General features: G+C 49.6%; 5 protein-coding genes across 5 annotated transcripts; 2 read left to right on the forward strand and 3 right to left on the reverse strand.

The window, feature by feature from the left end:
• Positions 1-1,101: 1,101 nt before the first annotated feature.
• On the forward strand, positions 1,102-3,156 carry EI90DRAFT_3134143 (uncharacterized protein; the record flags this gene model as incomplete). The annotated part of the gene is made up of 2 exons (XM_039064636.1): positions 1,102-1,167; positions 2,782-3,156. 2 exons carry the CDS (start codon positions 1,102-1,104, stop codon positions 3,154-3,156), a joined length of 441 nt encoding a protein of 146 aa, XP_038909251.1.
• A 3,166-nt stretch (positions 3,157-6,322) lies between these two features.
• On the forward strand, positions 6,323-7,555 carry EI90DRAFT_3021463 (septin ring protein; the record flags this gene model as incomplete). The annotated part of the gene is made up of 6 exons (XM_039057656.1): positions 6,323-6,572; positions 6,624-6,705; positions 6,762-6,789; positions 6,848-7,174; positions 7,225-7,373; positions 7,432-7,555. 6 exons carry the CDS (start codon positions 6,323-6,325, stop codon positions 7,553-7,555), a joined length of 960 nt encoding a protein of 319 aa, XP_038909252.1.
• A 715-nt stretch (positions 7,556-8,270) lies between these two features.
• Positions 8,271-8,941, reverse strand: EI90DRAFT_2944073 (uncharacterized protein; the record flags this gene model as incomplete). Its single annotated transcript, XM_039055306.1, has 4 exons — positions 8,271-8,465; positions 8,553-8,613; positions 8,681-8,793; positions 8,885-8,941. Coding segments are annotated over 4 exons (426 nt in total), but the record flags the coding sequence as incomplete, so codon positions are not given.
• A 442-nt stretch (positions 8,942-9,383) lies between these two features.
• Positions 9,384-10,036, reverse strand: EI90DRAFT_3085862 (uncharacterized protein). Its single transcript, XM_039062164.1, has one exon. The coding sequence runs from the start codon at positions 9,603-9,605 to the stop codon at positions 9,429-9,431; it is 177 nt and encodes a 58-aa protein (XP_038909254.1). The 5' UTR covers positions 9,606-10,036; the 3' UTR covers positions 9,384-9,428.
• A 985-nt stretch (positions 10,037-11,021) lies between these two features.
• On the reverse strand, positions 11,022-14,301 carry EI90DRAFT_3002828 (glycoside hydrolase family 13 protein). The gene is made up of 16 exons (XM_039056352.1): positions 14,005-14,301; positions 13,723-13,863; positions 13,415-13,536; positions 13,283-13,356; positions 13,199-13,214; positions 13,097-13,117; positions 12,971-13,025; positions 12,805-12,905; positions 12,559-12,685; positions 12,282-12,447; positions 12,161-12,201; positions 12,018-12,085; positions 11,913-11,952; positions 11,714-11,832; positions 11,519-11,651; positions 11,022-11,445 (listed from the first exon to the last, which is right to left on the reverse strand). Exons 1-16 carry the CDS (start codon positions 14,112-14,114, stop codon positions 11,364-11,366), a joined length of 1,416 nt encoding a protein of 471 aa, XP_038909255.1. The 5' UTR covers positions 14,115-14,301; the 3' UTR covers positions 11,022-11,363.
• Between the last annotated feature and the right edge of the window lie 345 nt (positions 14,302-14,646).

The raw sequence follows: 14,646 nt of genomic DNA on the forward strand, positions 1-14,646 counted from the left end.
GGGATGGGGGAAATTCCCCATTCCTCGATCCGTTCTTATAGTGGGAAGGCGAGAGTCATGTCTAGATTGTACCATAACTGGAAGTGTAATCGATGAGTGATCCCAGTCTGACCTGGGAGTGGGCGATCGAATTCCCATCGATCGTGATGGGTGATGTAGTGAGCTATTAAGGGATTGATGATTGATAGTCGGAGATATCAGGACAGATGGGTCAGCCACGGATACTTGGCGCTCCTCAATGGAGCGTACCGTGTGCGAGGTCGCGACGGGTGAGAAGGGTGAGAGCTTCGCGTAGTTGCCATCGGGTACTTGGCGTTCGCAGTGCGAACGTACTGGTAGCGGGTTGATATCGTAGGCGTGCAATGAGGGCTGACTATTAGGGCCTTCGGTGACTTGGCGTTCCCAAAGGGAACGTACCGTTGGCGGGACATGTGATGACTGGCAAAGGAAGAAACAGATGGTGGATGGGCGGCTACTTGGCGTTCGCGTAGCGAACGTGCCGGCATCGAGGGTAAGTGGGCCTCATAGTGTTCACGATCACCCTGATCGTGATGGGACGTCGTATGTTGAGTACTGGGGGAGAGCGGAGTGATGAAGACCCATAGGGTACAGGTTCAATAGGACGATACACACGTCGAGAGTCTTCGACTCTCGACTTCAAGTTCTCGCGGCGAGGGCCGTTAGAGGACTTGATATAACCCGACTTATAAGACATAGTGAGAGTTGTACAGTCACACAGGTTCAGTTGAGTCACAGGGAGGGTTGTTACAGAAGACGGTACACGAGACAGTTGTAGAGCAGTTGTTAGTTAGCGGGAACCGCCTTCGGCGGTTTCCGTACATGACGCGTGACTATCTACAAATGGTAAGGTCGCGGGAAATCCCGCGAAACACAACAACCTCGGCCAGCACCAAAACCCCAATGGGGAAAGCTTTGCACGAGGGGGGAAAGGGGTAGAACAGGTAAGGAGGATAGGGTAGCGGGATAGAGGACGGAAAGGGGAAAGAGGGGAGGAGCGATAGAGAGGGGAAGTCTTTGACCATGCGATGGATATGGTTGTTGGAGACTCCGTATCCGTAACACCGATGGTACATGATCCTCATGACCAATGGGCTACTGGCCAAGTTCGACGAGATTGCTTTGCAGTACAAGGAATGTTTCAGAGAGGTATGTTGTATTTCATCATTTACATACTGTGGCGTGTCACAACATTGGTTCCAAACTACCAACATGTTCGCAAACATTCCGGTAACATCATTGGGTCAAATGTTACCCAGATGTTTGTGAACATTCTGGTAATATTGGGTCAAATGTTACCCAGATGTTCGCGAACATTCCGGTAACATAGGGTCAAATGTTACCCAGATGTTTGCATACATTCTGGTACCATTGGGCCAAATGTTACCCAGCTGTTTGTCATATCCATTCCTGGCCATCGACTTCCGGCCCCCCCGATCCCTCCAGTCTACCTCCACTCCTTCTTTACTAACCTCGGAGCTCCCGTATTCCGCAATCCTCTCGGTACCCCTCGATGGTCACCACCCCCTCCTTTCAATTTATTACCTACGCCTCCCTAAGTATGGAGCCCCGAAGACTTCTGGACAGCTCCGACGTCCGCTAGCGCACCCCCACCTCCGCTGGGCAATACACTTGCCTGCCCTGCAGAGCCCACCTTCAGGCCTATCTCTCCTTTCCGTTTCTGGGTTATCGCCCACCTTTCCGTTAACCCCGTGACCCGACTCGTCGGTAATATTCAGTCAGCTAATGTTTAACCCCGTTAGCTCCGCTCCGTTTGGCTCTGCCATTTGCGGACCCATCTTCACTGTAACCATATATATATCCAACTTGTACATAGGTTACACTTCAGTAATAAAATCGACTAGAGTTACCCCCCTTCAGTTCTGGTTGCCAGTTAGTAAGTTAGGGCACAGACATGTTACTAGGCACAGCGCTCTTGGCATAAGTCGCTGAGGCCGAAGCCCTCCACCACGGAGACTTTCCTTCGTCTCGAACCTGGTCTCTGACACTGTTCGCATACATTCCGGTAACATTTGATCAAATGTTACCCAGCTGTTCATGAACATTCTGGTAACATGGGATCAAATGTTACCCAGATGTTTGCGAACATTCCGGTAACATTGGGTCACATCCCATCAGATTGTTTGCAATCATTCTGGTGGCAGGGCAGCTGCCAGAGTAATTGCCAACCTTCTAGCACACTCTGAGTATCTGTGACTATCCTGATTAAGAGCCCTAAACTCACCTGTATCTGATAGATCAGTGCACGGTGTCATATCCATACAATCCCGACCTCCGCTCCGGGCTCCCGGGACTCCGAACCTGACTTCCAGAGTCCTACTTCCCTTCTGCCACCTCCTCCTTGCCGACTTCCAAGAGGTTATCCCACCTCCGGCTCCAACACCACCTTCGGTGCGACTCCGGAACATTCCGGGTCCGACCTCATCCTCGACACCTTCCAGATGAGCATGCAACACCTATGCTCCCGACTCCGGACCTCCGCTCCGGAATCCCATTTGCGTCTCCATCTCCGGAACCTCTGGTCTTAGCTCCGACCTTGGACTTTGACCCCACCTCCGCTTATACCCATTGTATTGGTTAGCTCATTCCATTTAATTATGTTTGCCAATATTCTGGAGTTTAACTTCCGAGTTCGGACTTTCCGGACTTACGTTGGACCTTGCAACTATTGCATTGCTCCATTCAATTCTGCTATTCTCCCTCATTCCTATTTGGGCTGCTGCTTCCTTTCTATTCAGTCAGCTGGCCATTCCCCACTCCCATCCTCCTTCCTTCCTCCTTGGGCTGTCATATCCATACAATCCTGACCTCCGCTCCGGGCTCCCGGAACTCCGAACTCTGACTTCCGGAGTCCTACTTCCCTTCCGTCACCTCCTCCTTGCCGACTCCCAAGAGGTTATCCCACCTCCGGCTCGGACACCACCTTCGGTCCGACTCCGGAACATTCCAGGTCCGACCCCAACCTCGACACCTTCCAGACAAGTACGCAAAACCTATGCTCCTGACTCCGGACCTCCGCTCCGGTATCCCATTCACGTCTCGTCTCCGGAACCTCCGGTCTTAGCTCCGACCTCGGACTTTGACCCCACCTCCGCTTATACCCATTGTATTGGTTAGCTCATTCCATTTAATTACGTTTGCCAATATTCCGGAGTTTAACCTCCGAGTTCGGACTTTCCGGACTTACTCCGGACCTTGCAACTATTGCATTGTCCATTTCAATTCCGCTACTCTCCCTCATTCCTATTTGGGCTGCTGCTTCCTTTCTATTCAGTCAGCTAGCCATTCCCCACTCCCAACCTCCTTCCTTCCTCCTTGGGCCTTGGCCCTTCATTCCTCCTTTGGGAAACACCATTGAGTCAAACACTTGACCCTCAGTGTTGTTCCTCTTTCCATCTCCCTTTGTCTCCTTTTGTCCTACCCTTGTTCCTTTTGATTCCGGACCCCTCCTTATATACAATGTACCTAGTAACTTGTAACCTCAGTCCAAAATCGACTTGAATTCCCCCCAAGAGACTTTCCCTCTGCTAGATCCGAAATTAGGGACCCCTAGGACAACCAGCAATGGCACAGCACTCCGCCTGAGTCGCTGAGGCTGAGGTCCTTCCACGCTAAGTCTCCGATTCCATTCCGGAGTTGTCCGAATCCCCGCATTCTAACAGTCTTCCTTGCTTCCAGTAAGCCTTTCGGTCTCGCTGAGGGGGGAGGTGTTGTGACCTTCAGTTACTCTCGGTGGGTGGGATCCCGATTGCTTACTTAGGTTTTTCTAGGTTTCCTTTTTTCGGTTGTTTCCTTGCCCTCTGTAACTTCTGTCTTTCTTTCCTTATTGCTCATTGTCCTTGTGTCAGGGCACACCCGCCCCACCCAGCTCCACCCCACCCGCTACCCCCTTCTTCCCCTTCCTGTCTCCTCCCTCCACTTCCCCCTCTTCTTATTTCTCCTCTGTCTCATTCTCTATTCTTCCTATTTCTATTTACATGGATGACTTTCCTTGATCGATGTACTACTAACCCACCCACAACCCATGCATGACGCACCCAGCCCTGGACGCTCTGGACAACCCCCGGGTACGCCCAGCATGCACGCCTGCAGCGGATCCCTTCAGGATCCCCCATGGGAATATGTCAGAGACGGGATTATTGTCGGAGTCGGAATACTGTCAGAGATCTGGGATGCTGTCAGAGACTGGGAATATTGTTGGAGTCTGGCAGACTGTCAGAAGACAGATAGACGATGGATTGGGTTCTGTCTGAGTTGAGGTCGGAGGTGATGCAGAGGTCTGTTGGAGCGCGCACGCGGATATGCGGGCGGAAATATGCGGCGCGTCCGGAAGTGCTGTTCAAGGTTAGCAGAGTGGGATCGCGGCCTCAGCGACTCAGGTGGAGCGCTGTGCCCTGAGCTTGACGTTTGGGGGAGATCCCGTATTTACGGATTGACACTCACAGCGGACTTCAAACAAGACTTGCGGGCGGAGCGGACCTATAGAAGGAGCACGGACTCCGCAAGCACAGACTCAGAGGGGGAAGCCCCCTTTGCAGAAGGAGAGACTCAGAACAGACAGGGGGGTACTCTAGTTGATTTCAGACTGGGGTCCCCGAAAGTATTTACAAGGTATATAAATAGGCAAGAGGGAATATAGAAAGGCCGGTCAGTCCGGCACGGTCCGGCGCGGAGATAAGCGGGAATTGTCAAACTAAATAAGGACAAGAGCCCGGGAACTGGAAACGAGGAACAGATCAATAAACAATAAGTGGCAAGGGTTATTGATGAATAACTGAATGAGATCAATAACCTAGTGCCAATAAAGAGGGGATCAAATGCCGATATTGGCAGGGAAGCAAACAATAAATGGCACTCGGCAAGGAATGAATGATAAGCTGCCAAGTGACAAATGGCCAGAGGAAAAGCGGAGGTCAGCGCGCGGCGCCGATACAAGTCCGCAAATAAGCGGGGTCGGTGCGGTGCCGACACAAGTCCGCGAACAGAGGTTGATCTGCCAGCACTGTCACACAAGGACAGCATGAAGGCCAACAGAGGTACAGAGGGGAGTGGGAGTGTTGACCTGACCAGAGGTGTCAAGGGCAACCAGAAGTGGCCAGAAGGTGCAGAGATGGGCAGAGGGTGCGGAGTGGGCAGAGGGTGCGGAGTGGACGGAAGCGGGGCATGGCTGTGACCACATAGCAGGAAGCGATGAGTGTGGTTCAGATGGAGACAAGGCAGGCATGACTGAATGCCGGGAGCGCCAAGGGCTCAGGAACTGGAGGTAAGGTCAGAATACCGGCAGGGTCTAGGTTCTGATTCTTGGCCAAGTCTCACGCAGTAAGGCAGGGGGCCAGACAGGGGTTGGGGACTGGTTAGGATGGGTTTCGGGTCGGCGGATTCGCCTATCGGCATTGGTTCGCTGCTGATGGAGCCCCGGGATTTGTCGGTCATGACAGAATACCCGGGTGGCTGGGGCTGTGCATGGGGACGACGTGGCAACTCTCATGTGACCTGAGCACCATGTATATAAACATACCTGGGGTGGGAACCAGAGAAGCAGTCTTCTTCTCACCATTCCCACTTCAGGGACATCTGCCTGCACCGGACCCGTTACCATACGCGCCCGCTTCACACCCCACCGGGCCCTCAGTGCCGGGCGATATACCCGGACGCTCTCGACCCCGGACCGGTCCCTGACACCTTGTTGTTTGCGAAACCCTCCTCCTTCCTTCTCCCTATTGTAAATTAACCGGGTCGCCTTCAATTCCAGAGGTTCTGGCATTTGCCGGGACTGTTGCCCCACTAATCGCTTGTGTCACCTGCGTGCACACAAGACATATTGAGGAATGAAAGGAGTAAACAAAGAACAAAGGAAAGCGTGTTATAATCGCGGCATTGCAGCCCGATCCTCTGAGCACGATATCACAGTGTCATTAGATGTTATCATAGATAAAGTACATGATGGAGCACACTTATATACATTTCTGTGTGGCGCAAAGGAACAAAGGCCAAAGCGTTAAAGCAATAAAGCTTCCCATAAAAGGGAACAATAACCGTGGTGACATCGGAATGCCACTTCAACAAAGCGTGCACCCATAAGTTAAACCGGCGCCTGCTCAGGGCTTTTCAGGGGCAAAGGATAACCCAGCTTATGCATTACTATGGTGCAGAATAGTACACAGGATAATTTTGCTCTAAACAATGAACAGTGATCCACACGTGATCTTATCCCGGCAACTACCGCCACTTCAAAATTCGTGATTTGTCCGAACGCTGTCTCTCTGACGAACATTCTTGAGCGATGGCAGCAGCAGCAGTAGAGGAAATCCGCGCGTCGAGCTATGTTGGGTTCGATACTATTACCCGTCAAATCGAGCACAAGCTCCTTAAGCGCGGGTTCCAGTTCAACGTCATCGTTGTTGGTCAGACGGGTTTGGGCAAGAGCACCCTCATCAACACGATATTCGCGTCGCACCTCATTGACTCGAAGGGTCGCTTGGAACATGACGAGCCCATTAGGCAGACGACCGAGATACAGGCTGTTAGTCATGGTTAGTTTTCTACCGACATCCAGTTTGATGGTTCTGATTCATTCCCCTCAGTAATTGTGGAAAATGGCGTTAAACTCCGTCTGAACATCGTTGACACCCCTGGCTATGGCGACCAGATTAACAACGAAGGCTGGTCTGTACAACAGCTCGTTTTCCGCTCTTCCAATTCTAACATGTTGTTACGTACAGCTGGGACCCTATTGTGAAGTACATCAAGGTTCGCAAGCCACAAGTATGAGGGTGTTCAGCCGTCTCATCCCATTTTTACCCACTAGGACCAACACTCCTCTTACCTCCGCAAAGAGCTGACTGCTCAACGCGACCGTTACATTCAAGACACTCGCATTCACTGCTGTCTTTTCTTCATCAATCCCACTGGCCACTCGCTTCGCCCTATCGATGTGATTGTGATGAAGAAGTTGAGCGAAGTTGTTAACGTCGTTCCTGTCATTGCCAAGGCAGATTCGCTTACTCTCGAGGAGCGGCTCAAGTTCAAGGAAAGGATACGGGCAGAATTGGTTTATCACAACATTAAGTTATATCCTTTCGATAATACGGATGATTATGATGAAGAGGAAGCTCAGCTTAATGAGCGTATCCGGGTAAGCGCTAATTTAGGTAAAATGAGGCAATTACTCATCTCTTCCCCAAGGACATCATTCCTTTTGCTGTTGTGGGATCGGAAAGAAATGTTATCATCGATGGCAAGGCCGTTCGTGGCCGCAAGAACCGCTGGGGTGTGATCAACGTCGAAGACGAGAGCCATTGCGAGTTCGTCTACCTCCGCAACTTCCTTACGCGGTAAACTACATTACCCCAACGATTCCTGGGCTCTCTACTTATATTCTCGTTTCCTTAGCACTCATCTGCAGGACCTCATCGAGACGACTGCGTTGATCCACTACGAAGCGTTCAGATCAAAGCAGTTATTGCTGCTCAAAAACCAGGCCGCTGGCAATCCCTCCCCGCCTCCTGCGCAATGAGCCCGGTTTGAGAATCCTCCTTCCTGGCCATTCGTTACATTCTCTATTCTATGTTCCCGCTTGTGACATTCATTCCTTCCGTCTCTAATCTCATGTCTATTCACCTCCTTATCAGCACATGCAAACCGTTTACATTAAGGATTTAAAGCTACTAAGATACAGAATGAACAAATCACGACGGATGATACCGCTACCGGCGTGCCCGACCTAGCTAAAATCACCTAAGACCCTGCGGCCGAGCTGCTTCCATTACCTGCTGTAGCCGCTGCTGCAGCCGCCGCTGCGGCAGCGGCCTTAGCAGCCCTCGCCTCCTTAAGTGCGGGATTGTTCTTACTTCCTTTCGGTCGCCCGCGCTTTCTTGGTGGAGGATTGTCTCCTGTTGCGCCGGTAGCAGAAGCACCGGTGGAACCAGAGGCTGCTACAGCTGTAGATGAAGCGACTGTAGAGGTACCGGTGGCTGCTCCCTTGGGGGGGTCATCGCCTTCTGGACGGGGGTGTTTAGGAGGACGGCCCTTCTTCTTGTGCGCAGATGGAGAGGAAGTCGCACCAGGCTGTGATGAACCTGAACCGGTGGCGGGGGTGGGGACCGAGGGTTGTGTTTGTGAAGTGGAGGAAGGATGCTGTTGGGCTTGTTGCTCTAAGCGGCGATTCTGAAGGTAACTACCGCATGAGGTTAGCAGTGCCGAGAATGAGTGATGGATAAGTAATATGTTACTCACGCAGCTGACTTCTCGTCCAGCAGAGATTGTAATGAACGAATGGGTGTCATGCCGAGCTCTGCTCGAAGCGAGTCAACTTGCTGCTTTAGTGCGGCATATTCACCTTCTTTGATGCTTTGAATCTTATGTTGGAATTCAGTTCGTCTAGGTGAAGACGCCCTTAGCACTGTCCAGGCAGAACGACTTCGGTGCTTACTCCTGCTGCATGCGAGCCTCCAGAGCGTCCGCCTATGATTCAAACAAATGGTTTGAGGGCCCCCAACGTGAGCTTTCGCGACAAATACCTTTTGACGGTCCTCAGTAACTTGTTGAAGTTGGCTCAATAAACTAGTCCTTTCACTGAGACCAGGGGTGTAAGGGGTCAAAGTTCGGTTGAAATATGGGATGCAGGGGTGCAGGAACAAACCTTTCAAGCCAGTTCTTCTGCGCTTTGATATCTTCGATAGTTGCATTTCGTACTTGAAGAGCCTCGTGGGCCGACAAGACATGAGCAGTATGCATTTGGAGAGTCAAGGCATGCTTCCTAAACCGAGGTTGAACCGTCGGGTGTCAATACATAAACTTACTCAAACGATTCATGGGCAAAACCAGCGAATCGATTATGAATTACTAACTTGAGCTCGGCTGATTTAGCTAGTCGCTTAAGGGATCGACTCCAGTCGTTAGCTTCAAAAAAAAACCATATTTTGGATCACGTCACTCAGACAAAGTAGTAGCAAGTACCATCGTTCTGCTGACTTTGCGAGGCTGTCTGAGGGTACTGGGGCTCTGACTGAGGCTGAGGCTGCACTCGTTGTTGCTGGTGCTGTGGTTGCTGGTGCTGTTGTGACGGCTGGTGCTGATGATGGAGCTGAGACTGATAATACGAGTGATGTCCATGATTGCTATGGCTGTGATTTAAGGTGGTGGGGGTTGATGGCCCAGCTTGAGATTGGATATGGGACATGGGTGCAGCACAATCAGCGGGCCCAAGCGATATGGCAACTTGAGGCGAGAGATAAACGAACGGATGTTTCAACAATGAATAAATTGAAACCGAGTGCCAAGCGCTTCACATTTTTTTACATCCGGTCAGTTAGGCGCTGAAAGGCACATTGCGCCACCGTTTGATATCTGCGTGAAGTGTATGTCCTGATTTTATTCCTCGTCGGACGTCATATTCTGGGTTCCTGACTTGTATGTGTGAGGTGTGTGTGAGCCCCGTGAGAACTACAGTGATGTGTCCGGTTCCTGGCCTTATGCTTATTGTCATTGCTGTGAGAGCGAGTTCCTATGCACGTCCCATGCTCAACGCCGCTCGCTTCGATTTTCGCCATCTCGTTGGGATTCATCGGATAAATGACGCGTAGGAGGGTTTGACTTCCAAGGCTCATGGCGTTACCGCCTTTGATCTATGCTCAACTCTTAATGCCGCTAGGCCAGACCTCGATCCGCAGCTCGTAATGTCACTCCACGGAGTTCAGCGCTTCCTCGCAACACTCTGCTCGTGACATTGGTCCCTCCGTCTTTGACGTGAACATTCTCGAATGTGTTTTTCTGCAGCCACCGCCTTCGCAGATTGGCAGATATTCTATGGTGTGAAGTATTCCCTGCCAAAGTGAAAGTGCTCACCTTCAGAACCAAAGCAACTTTTTGTGCGTCCCATACCTCATAGGGACACTCCTTGAAATCGAATCTTAGGGGAAAGTGGGTTGAGCGATTGGTTGCAGCATCTGTTGCAGTGGGATTGGACTGCCCTTCCTGTATTCAGAATTCCTTGCCCCTTTTATTTTAGTGGTCGTTGATAGCATTCGCATCAAACCGCTTGGTTTTTGTTTTCGCCGTCCCACTAATGATGAGTCTGCGAATTTTCTGGTCGCGAACCCCACCAGCCCTCCAATTGAAGATTCTCTCGGAGCTTTTTTGTGCCTTATTCCGGAACACATTTGTTTTATCTGACATTCTCTACTTCCAATCTCAACAATTCTTGTTGAACACTCGGGTAGAGACATCTTAATGTACCTGCATGCCACTGTGTGGTTATAGAAGCCGCTTGGCTGGTTGTCCCTCCGGAAGGTGCATTTGTTTTAACAACTTACACCCACTGGCACTTTTAACCTTAAGGATATCCTTTCGATGGCTATTTCTCTGGCCAGGTCTGCCGTAACCCATTAAAATCTCCTAGCTAGGACTGCCTCCCAACTCAGGTTCCTTCCATACCAATCCTCTGCAAAGTAGTTGGGGGCGGATGGTCTCTCTTCCCCGTTGATTGGCCCTCGTGTTTGTAGAAGGTGGAGTGACGATGGGAATCATGAGGTCCCTCAGTTTTCTGCCTCTCTACAAGCTCTCTCATCCAATCACCCTTTCAAGTCAGACCAAGAAGACGCAAAACGGGAGTGTCGAAAGTACTCAGCCCTTGCTAGTCAAATCCTTGAGCCTCGACGATCGATCGTGCCTCTAACACCTCACCCAATAGGCCACCCAAACCCTGCTTACTCGCCAGATTGTACCCCGTAAGATAAGGTTGCGAACCAGATCCCCCATGCCTCGTCCCGCAGATATTCTCTTTCCAAAGTGTGGAGGCAGCTAGCAGCGTTCAATACAGCCGGCTTGGGACCGACCTATCGGCCCCACATGAAGTGTTAATCCGGTATCAAGACGTTTTACACTCACCGCGCGGAACATCAGATGCGGGAAATTACGCGCTATTTCCCAGAAGCTCTCCGCAATCAAAACGCTGCAGGCGCAAACGTATATTCAAAATCCTTGCCACCATCAGTCAGCCAAGTTTCCATATCACATGCAGCACACAAGTCCTAATATTTGTCCAACGCATCCCACAACAGAAACACCAAAGACTGCAACTATTTGTACGTAACATCTATTAGGGTCCCAACATATGTAGTGATCAGTTTACCAAATGAGCGTGGCAAAATAGTGAAACCTGGAAACAGAGCAAAAAGAATGAAAGAATAAGAAAAATGGGAATCTATGAATTACCAGAAGTTTCATTTGTAATAGTCCTAGGCAAGAGCAAAAGGGAAGGAAGGGAAGAAAGTCCTCAAAAGAGAGTCCTTGTAACAAACGGCCAATGCAAGAATATCTCCTGATTAAAGCTTGGCACCTGTATGAATAGCCATAGCCTGTCTCGGAGGAACCATTACTTGGAAGCTTCCACCTTTCACCGTGATTCTATTCATCCCCCGAAAGAGGGCCAACGATTGGCACTCAGCATTGTAGCAAAAAGAGTGTGAAAATGACGTACGTAGGGCCAGTGCACGAATTCACACTCTTAGACCCCTCAACAACATCGCAATACTTGCCATCCACCAAGTTCGTACTGAGGGTAACAGTCCACGCCGAGTCGTCGTTATTGATCGCCACATGTCCCGCCGAACCTACATATCAATCCACAAAAAATTTAATAAGATCTGAAATCTCAAATAACCAAGCCGCTTACCACGCCCATATGCAAGCTGCTGAGAATTGCCCTTTGCCACATTATTCAATGTCGCGGAACCGACTTGGTTATAGAACTGGATCATGTTCACAATGACCGTCCAGCGATGTTGACATTCCCTGCGACGGATGGAAGAAAACATTAAAATGGCTCCGCACAATGGAGTAAAAAAAATCAGAGGTAAAAGAGCACGACATACCAGCCCCCAGAAGGTCCATTAGCGGCACACGTTCCGTGATCTAATGCACGATGGGAGAGTTAACCACCTTCCTCACATAGGAAACAAACAAAATATGACACGCACTCCCATTAGGAGCACCTTGATCAGTGTTGCCGAACGTGTACCCCGAATGAACGGTAGGTGTGCCGTATCTAAGCACAGTGCGACGTCACAAAGAATCCCTTATCAGTCGACCACCATCCCAGCTAGAAGCAAAGAGGACTTACGGATAAGAAAGCAAAAACACATGCGCAAGGGTATACACATTCTAAGCGAAGTAATATCTTTAACGACGAGGAATCCCCAAAATCCACCCTGTGATCAGAAATTCATACAGGATACACTCACATTCCCAGAAGCATAACTCAACGAAGAACCTCCACGCTCAGTGTCATGATTGGTCACAAACACGTTCGCCAATCCACTATCGAGCCATCCTTGACTGTTGACACCACTCAACCCAGCAACGCCTGAGCTGAGAAAGGCATCTTTGAGAGCGTAAGCATATCCGAAGCTAGGGGGGGAAGAAAAGGGAGTTAATGACTGGACACATAAATTCGGAACGCTGCAGAAAGCGTGGAACAAAACAGAAGCAAGTGGCAAGACGAGATTATTTGACACGCACACCTGGACATCCCCTGCATCCTCATGTATGTTCATATAATAACCAGTCGTATCGACGACCTCCTGCGTAATATATACCGGCTTTGAAAGTCGACGCAAGATATTCGAGAGGGACGCAGGTGCAATATCTGTTTTCATTGTCCCAATTTTTTTTTTCGATAAATCAAATGTTCGGAATTATCATGGTATCGAGTGGCCCATGGGGGAAGAGTAAGGGATAATGAGGATGAAAAAAAATTGGGCTTACGTTTGGCAGCATCGATACGTAAACCTGCAACTCCAATTGACAAAAGATTATTCAAATGAGCGGCAAGTGTCGTACGGACTTTCTCGGATTCGGTGTTGAGACTGGTTTTTTTGGGTTTCATAAGGATGTCAAAAAAATTAGGGTGGAATTAGAACAAGCGACGTACTCGGCAAGGTTGGCTAGTTGGCAAGTCTCGATTTGAGTCTCGTTATTCCAGTCTTCTACATTTGTACAGAAAGAAATGAACCATCAGCGAACATAGCCCTAAAAAAGGAGGGGAACAAAGATATACCGATGGCATTATTCGGCGTTCCTTCATTTCATCAAAAAAGCCATGGAGCAAAAATTTTAGTACAAGGTAAAGTGCGCAAGACGTTGGGTGCGTCAAACTTACCACAATAATGGAAGTCCTAAACGATGGTATGATCGTGTCGATTGTTATGTGTTTAATAGAAGGATTAGAAAGCTGGGTACCCACCGTTGGATCATACGTCCCCGGATAATTATAATGGCTGAAGGTATGACTGGCGACACCCGTTCCCCCATCAATTCCTAAATCCCAATTAAATTAGCACACACCGCAGACACGAGAACGAACGACCGAACGCACCAGTCATGTGGTTCACAACAACATCCACGATCACCCCCACCCCCAACCCAGTACACACGTTCACCATCTGCGTGAGTTGATCAAGGGATCCTCGTTTCGACTGCAAGGTGTAGGAGACTGCTCTGTTTTAAAATTAACAAGAGGGTTGTCATCAGCACAGAGTTCATTAGGTGCGAAGGGAGAAACGAATTCGGGAGAGAAAAAGAAAAACCTGTGCATCAGCGCACAGAGACCACGGAATTGAATGCGAAGGGAATGCGACAGGGCGCAGGAAGCGAGTATATCAACGAATGGCAGAGAAGACATACTGGTAGTCGGTCCACCATGAATCGCCGGCAATGTGTTCTTGAGTGGGCGAGACTTGAACGTATCCATATCCTTGCTCGGCAAGGAAGGAGCATTCGTTTTGAACTGAGACCCAATTCCATTGGAAGAGAGATGCTATGGCTCTATTACGTGGATGGTTTATGGATTAGCCGTCGGGCATGGCAGAGGCGGGAGGGAAGTGAAAAAAGTTACATTACTTACTCTGTGGGATGAGAAACGGTCATTTTTCAAGAACGGGCGAAACAACAGGGAGAAGGGGCTAACTTTTAACACCCGAAGGAGCACGTTCAGTCAAGTACGTTGTAGGAGCAGCATGGATTCCGTCGTTGCCAAGTAATGACAACGCCACCAGAAGAAAAGTATTGGCGAGCATCGTTGATGACGGGGATCAAAGTGAAAGAGGTTTAAGAGAAAGAGAGAGAGAAAAGACGGCCGCTGGTACAAGAGGCACTGGAAAAGAGTGTGGTTTGGAGTCGGTGATGGTTGAAGAAAAGCGAGTGCGAGGCTGGGCAAGGCCGGGGCCGGGAGGATGCCACCGAACGAACAATAGAGTATCAGTATGTATGTAAAATAAAAATAGAAATGTTGATGATGATCATTGACAGGTAAAACAAATACATAAATTGACTCGTGAGAACAACAGGCAAGTTCAAACTGTCAACGTGACTTGATTTGTATACTCAATAAGCCGAAATTCGAGGACGTTATGCGTAACGAAGCGAGTCCTGCCTCGGACGTGCTTGCGCTATCTTGCACAACCTCCTGGGTATATTTTTCTGAACGGTTGGTTGGCAGGATTACATAATTCTGCCTAATTAAATGAATATAACCCCTAGCACTAAGTCCCGATTCCAATCTCAAAACAATAATCCCTCGTTGTTGAACCCTTGAGCAAGAAAGGGGCA

This window comes from Cantharellus anzutake (assembly GCF_015039405.1).
Source record: "Cantharellus anzutake strain C23 chromosome Unknown EI90scaffold_114, whole genome shotgun sequence".
NCBI classification, from domain to species: Eukaryota; Fungi; Basidiomycota; class Agaricomycetes; order Cantharellales; family Hydnaceae; genus Cantharellus; species Cantharellus anzutake.

Coding starts and splice junctions, on each gene's coding strand:
- EI90DRAFT_3085862 (XM_039062164.1), bottom strand. CDS start 9,605: ATGAATCCCAACGAGATGGCGAAAATCGAAGCGAGCGGCGTTGAGCAT.
- EI90DRAFT_3002828 (XM_039056352.1), bottom strand. CDS start 14,114: ATGCTCGCCAATACTTTTCTTCTGGTGGCGTTGTCATTACTTGGCAAC. Junction 12,448..12,558: donor GATGCAGGGGATGTCCAGGT/GTGCGTGTCAAA, acceptor TTCCCCCCCTAG/CTTCGGATATGCTTACGCTC. Junction 11,446..11,518: donor AATTCGTGCACTGGCCCTAC/GTACGTCATTTT, acceptor GGGGATGAATAG/AATCACGGTGAAAGGTGGAA.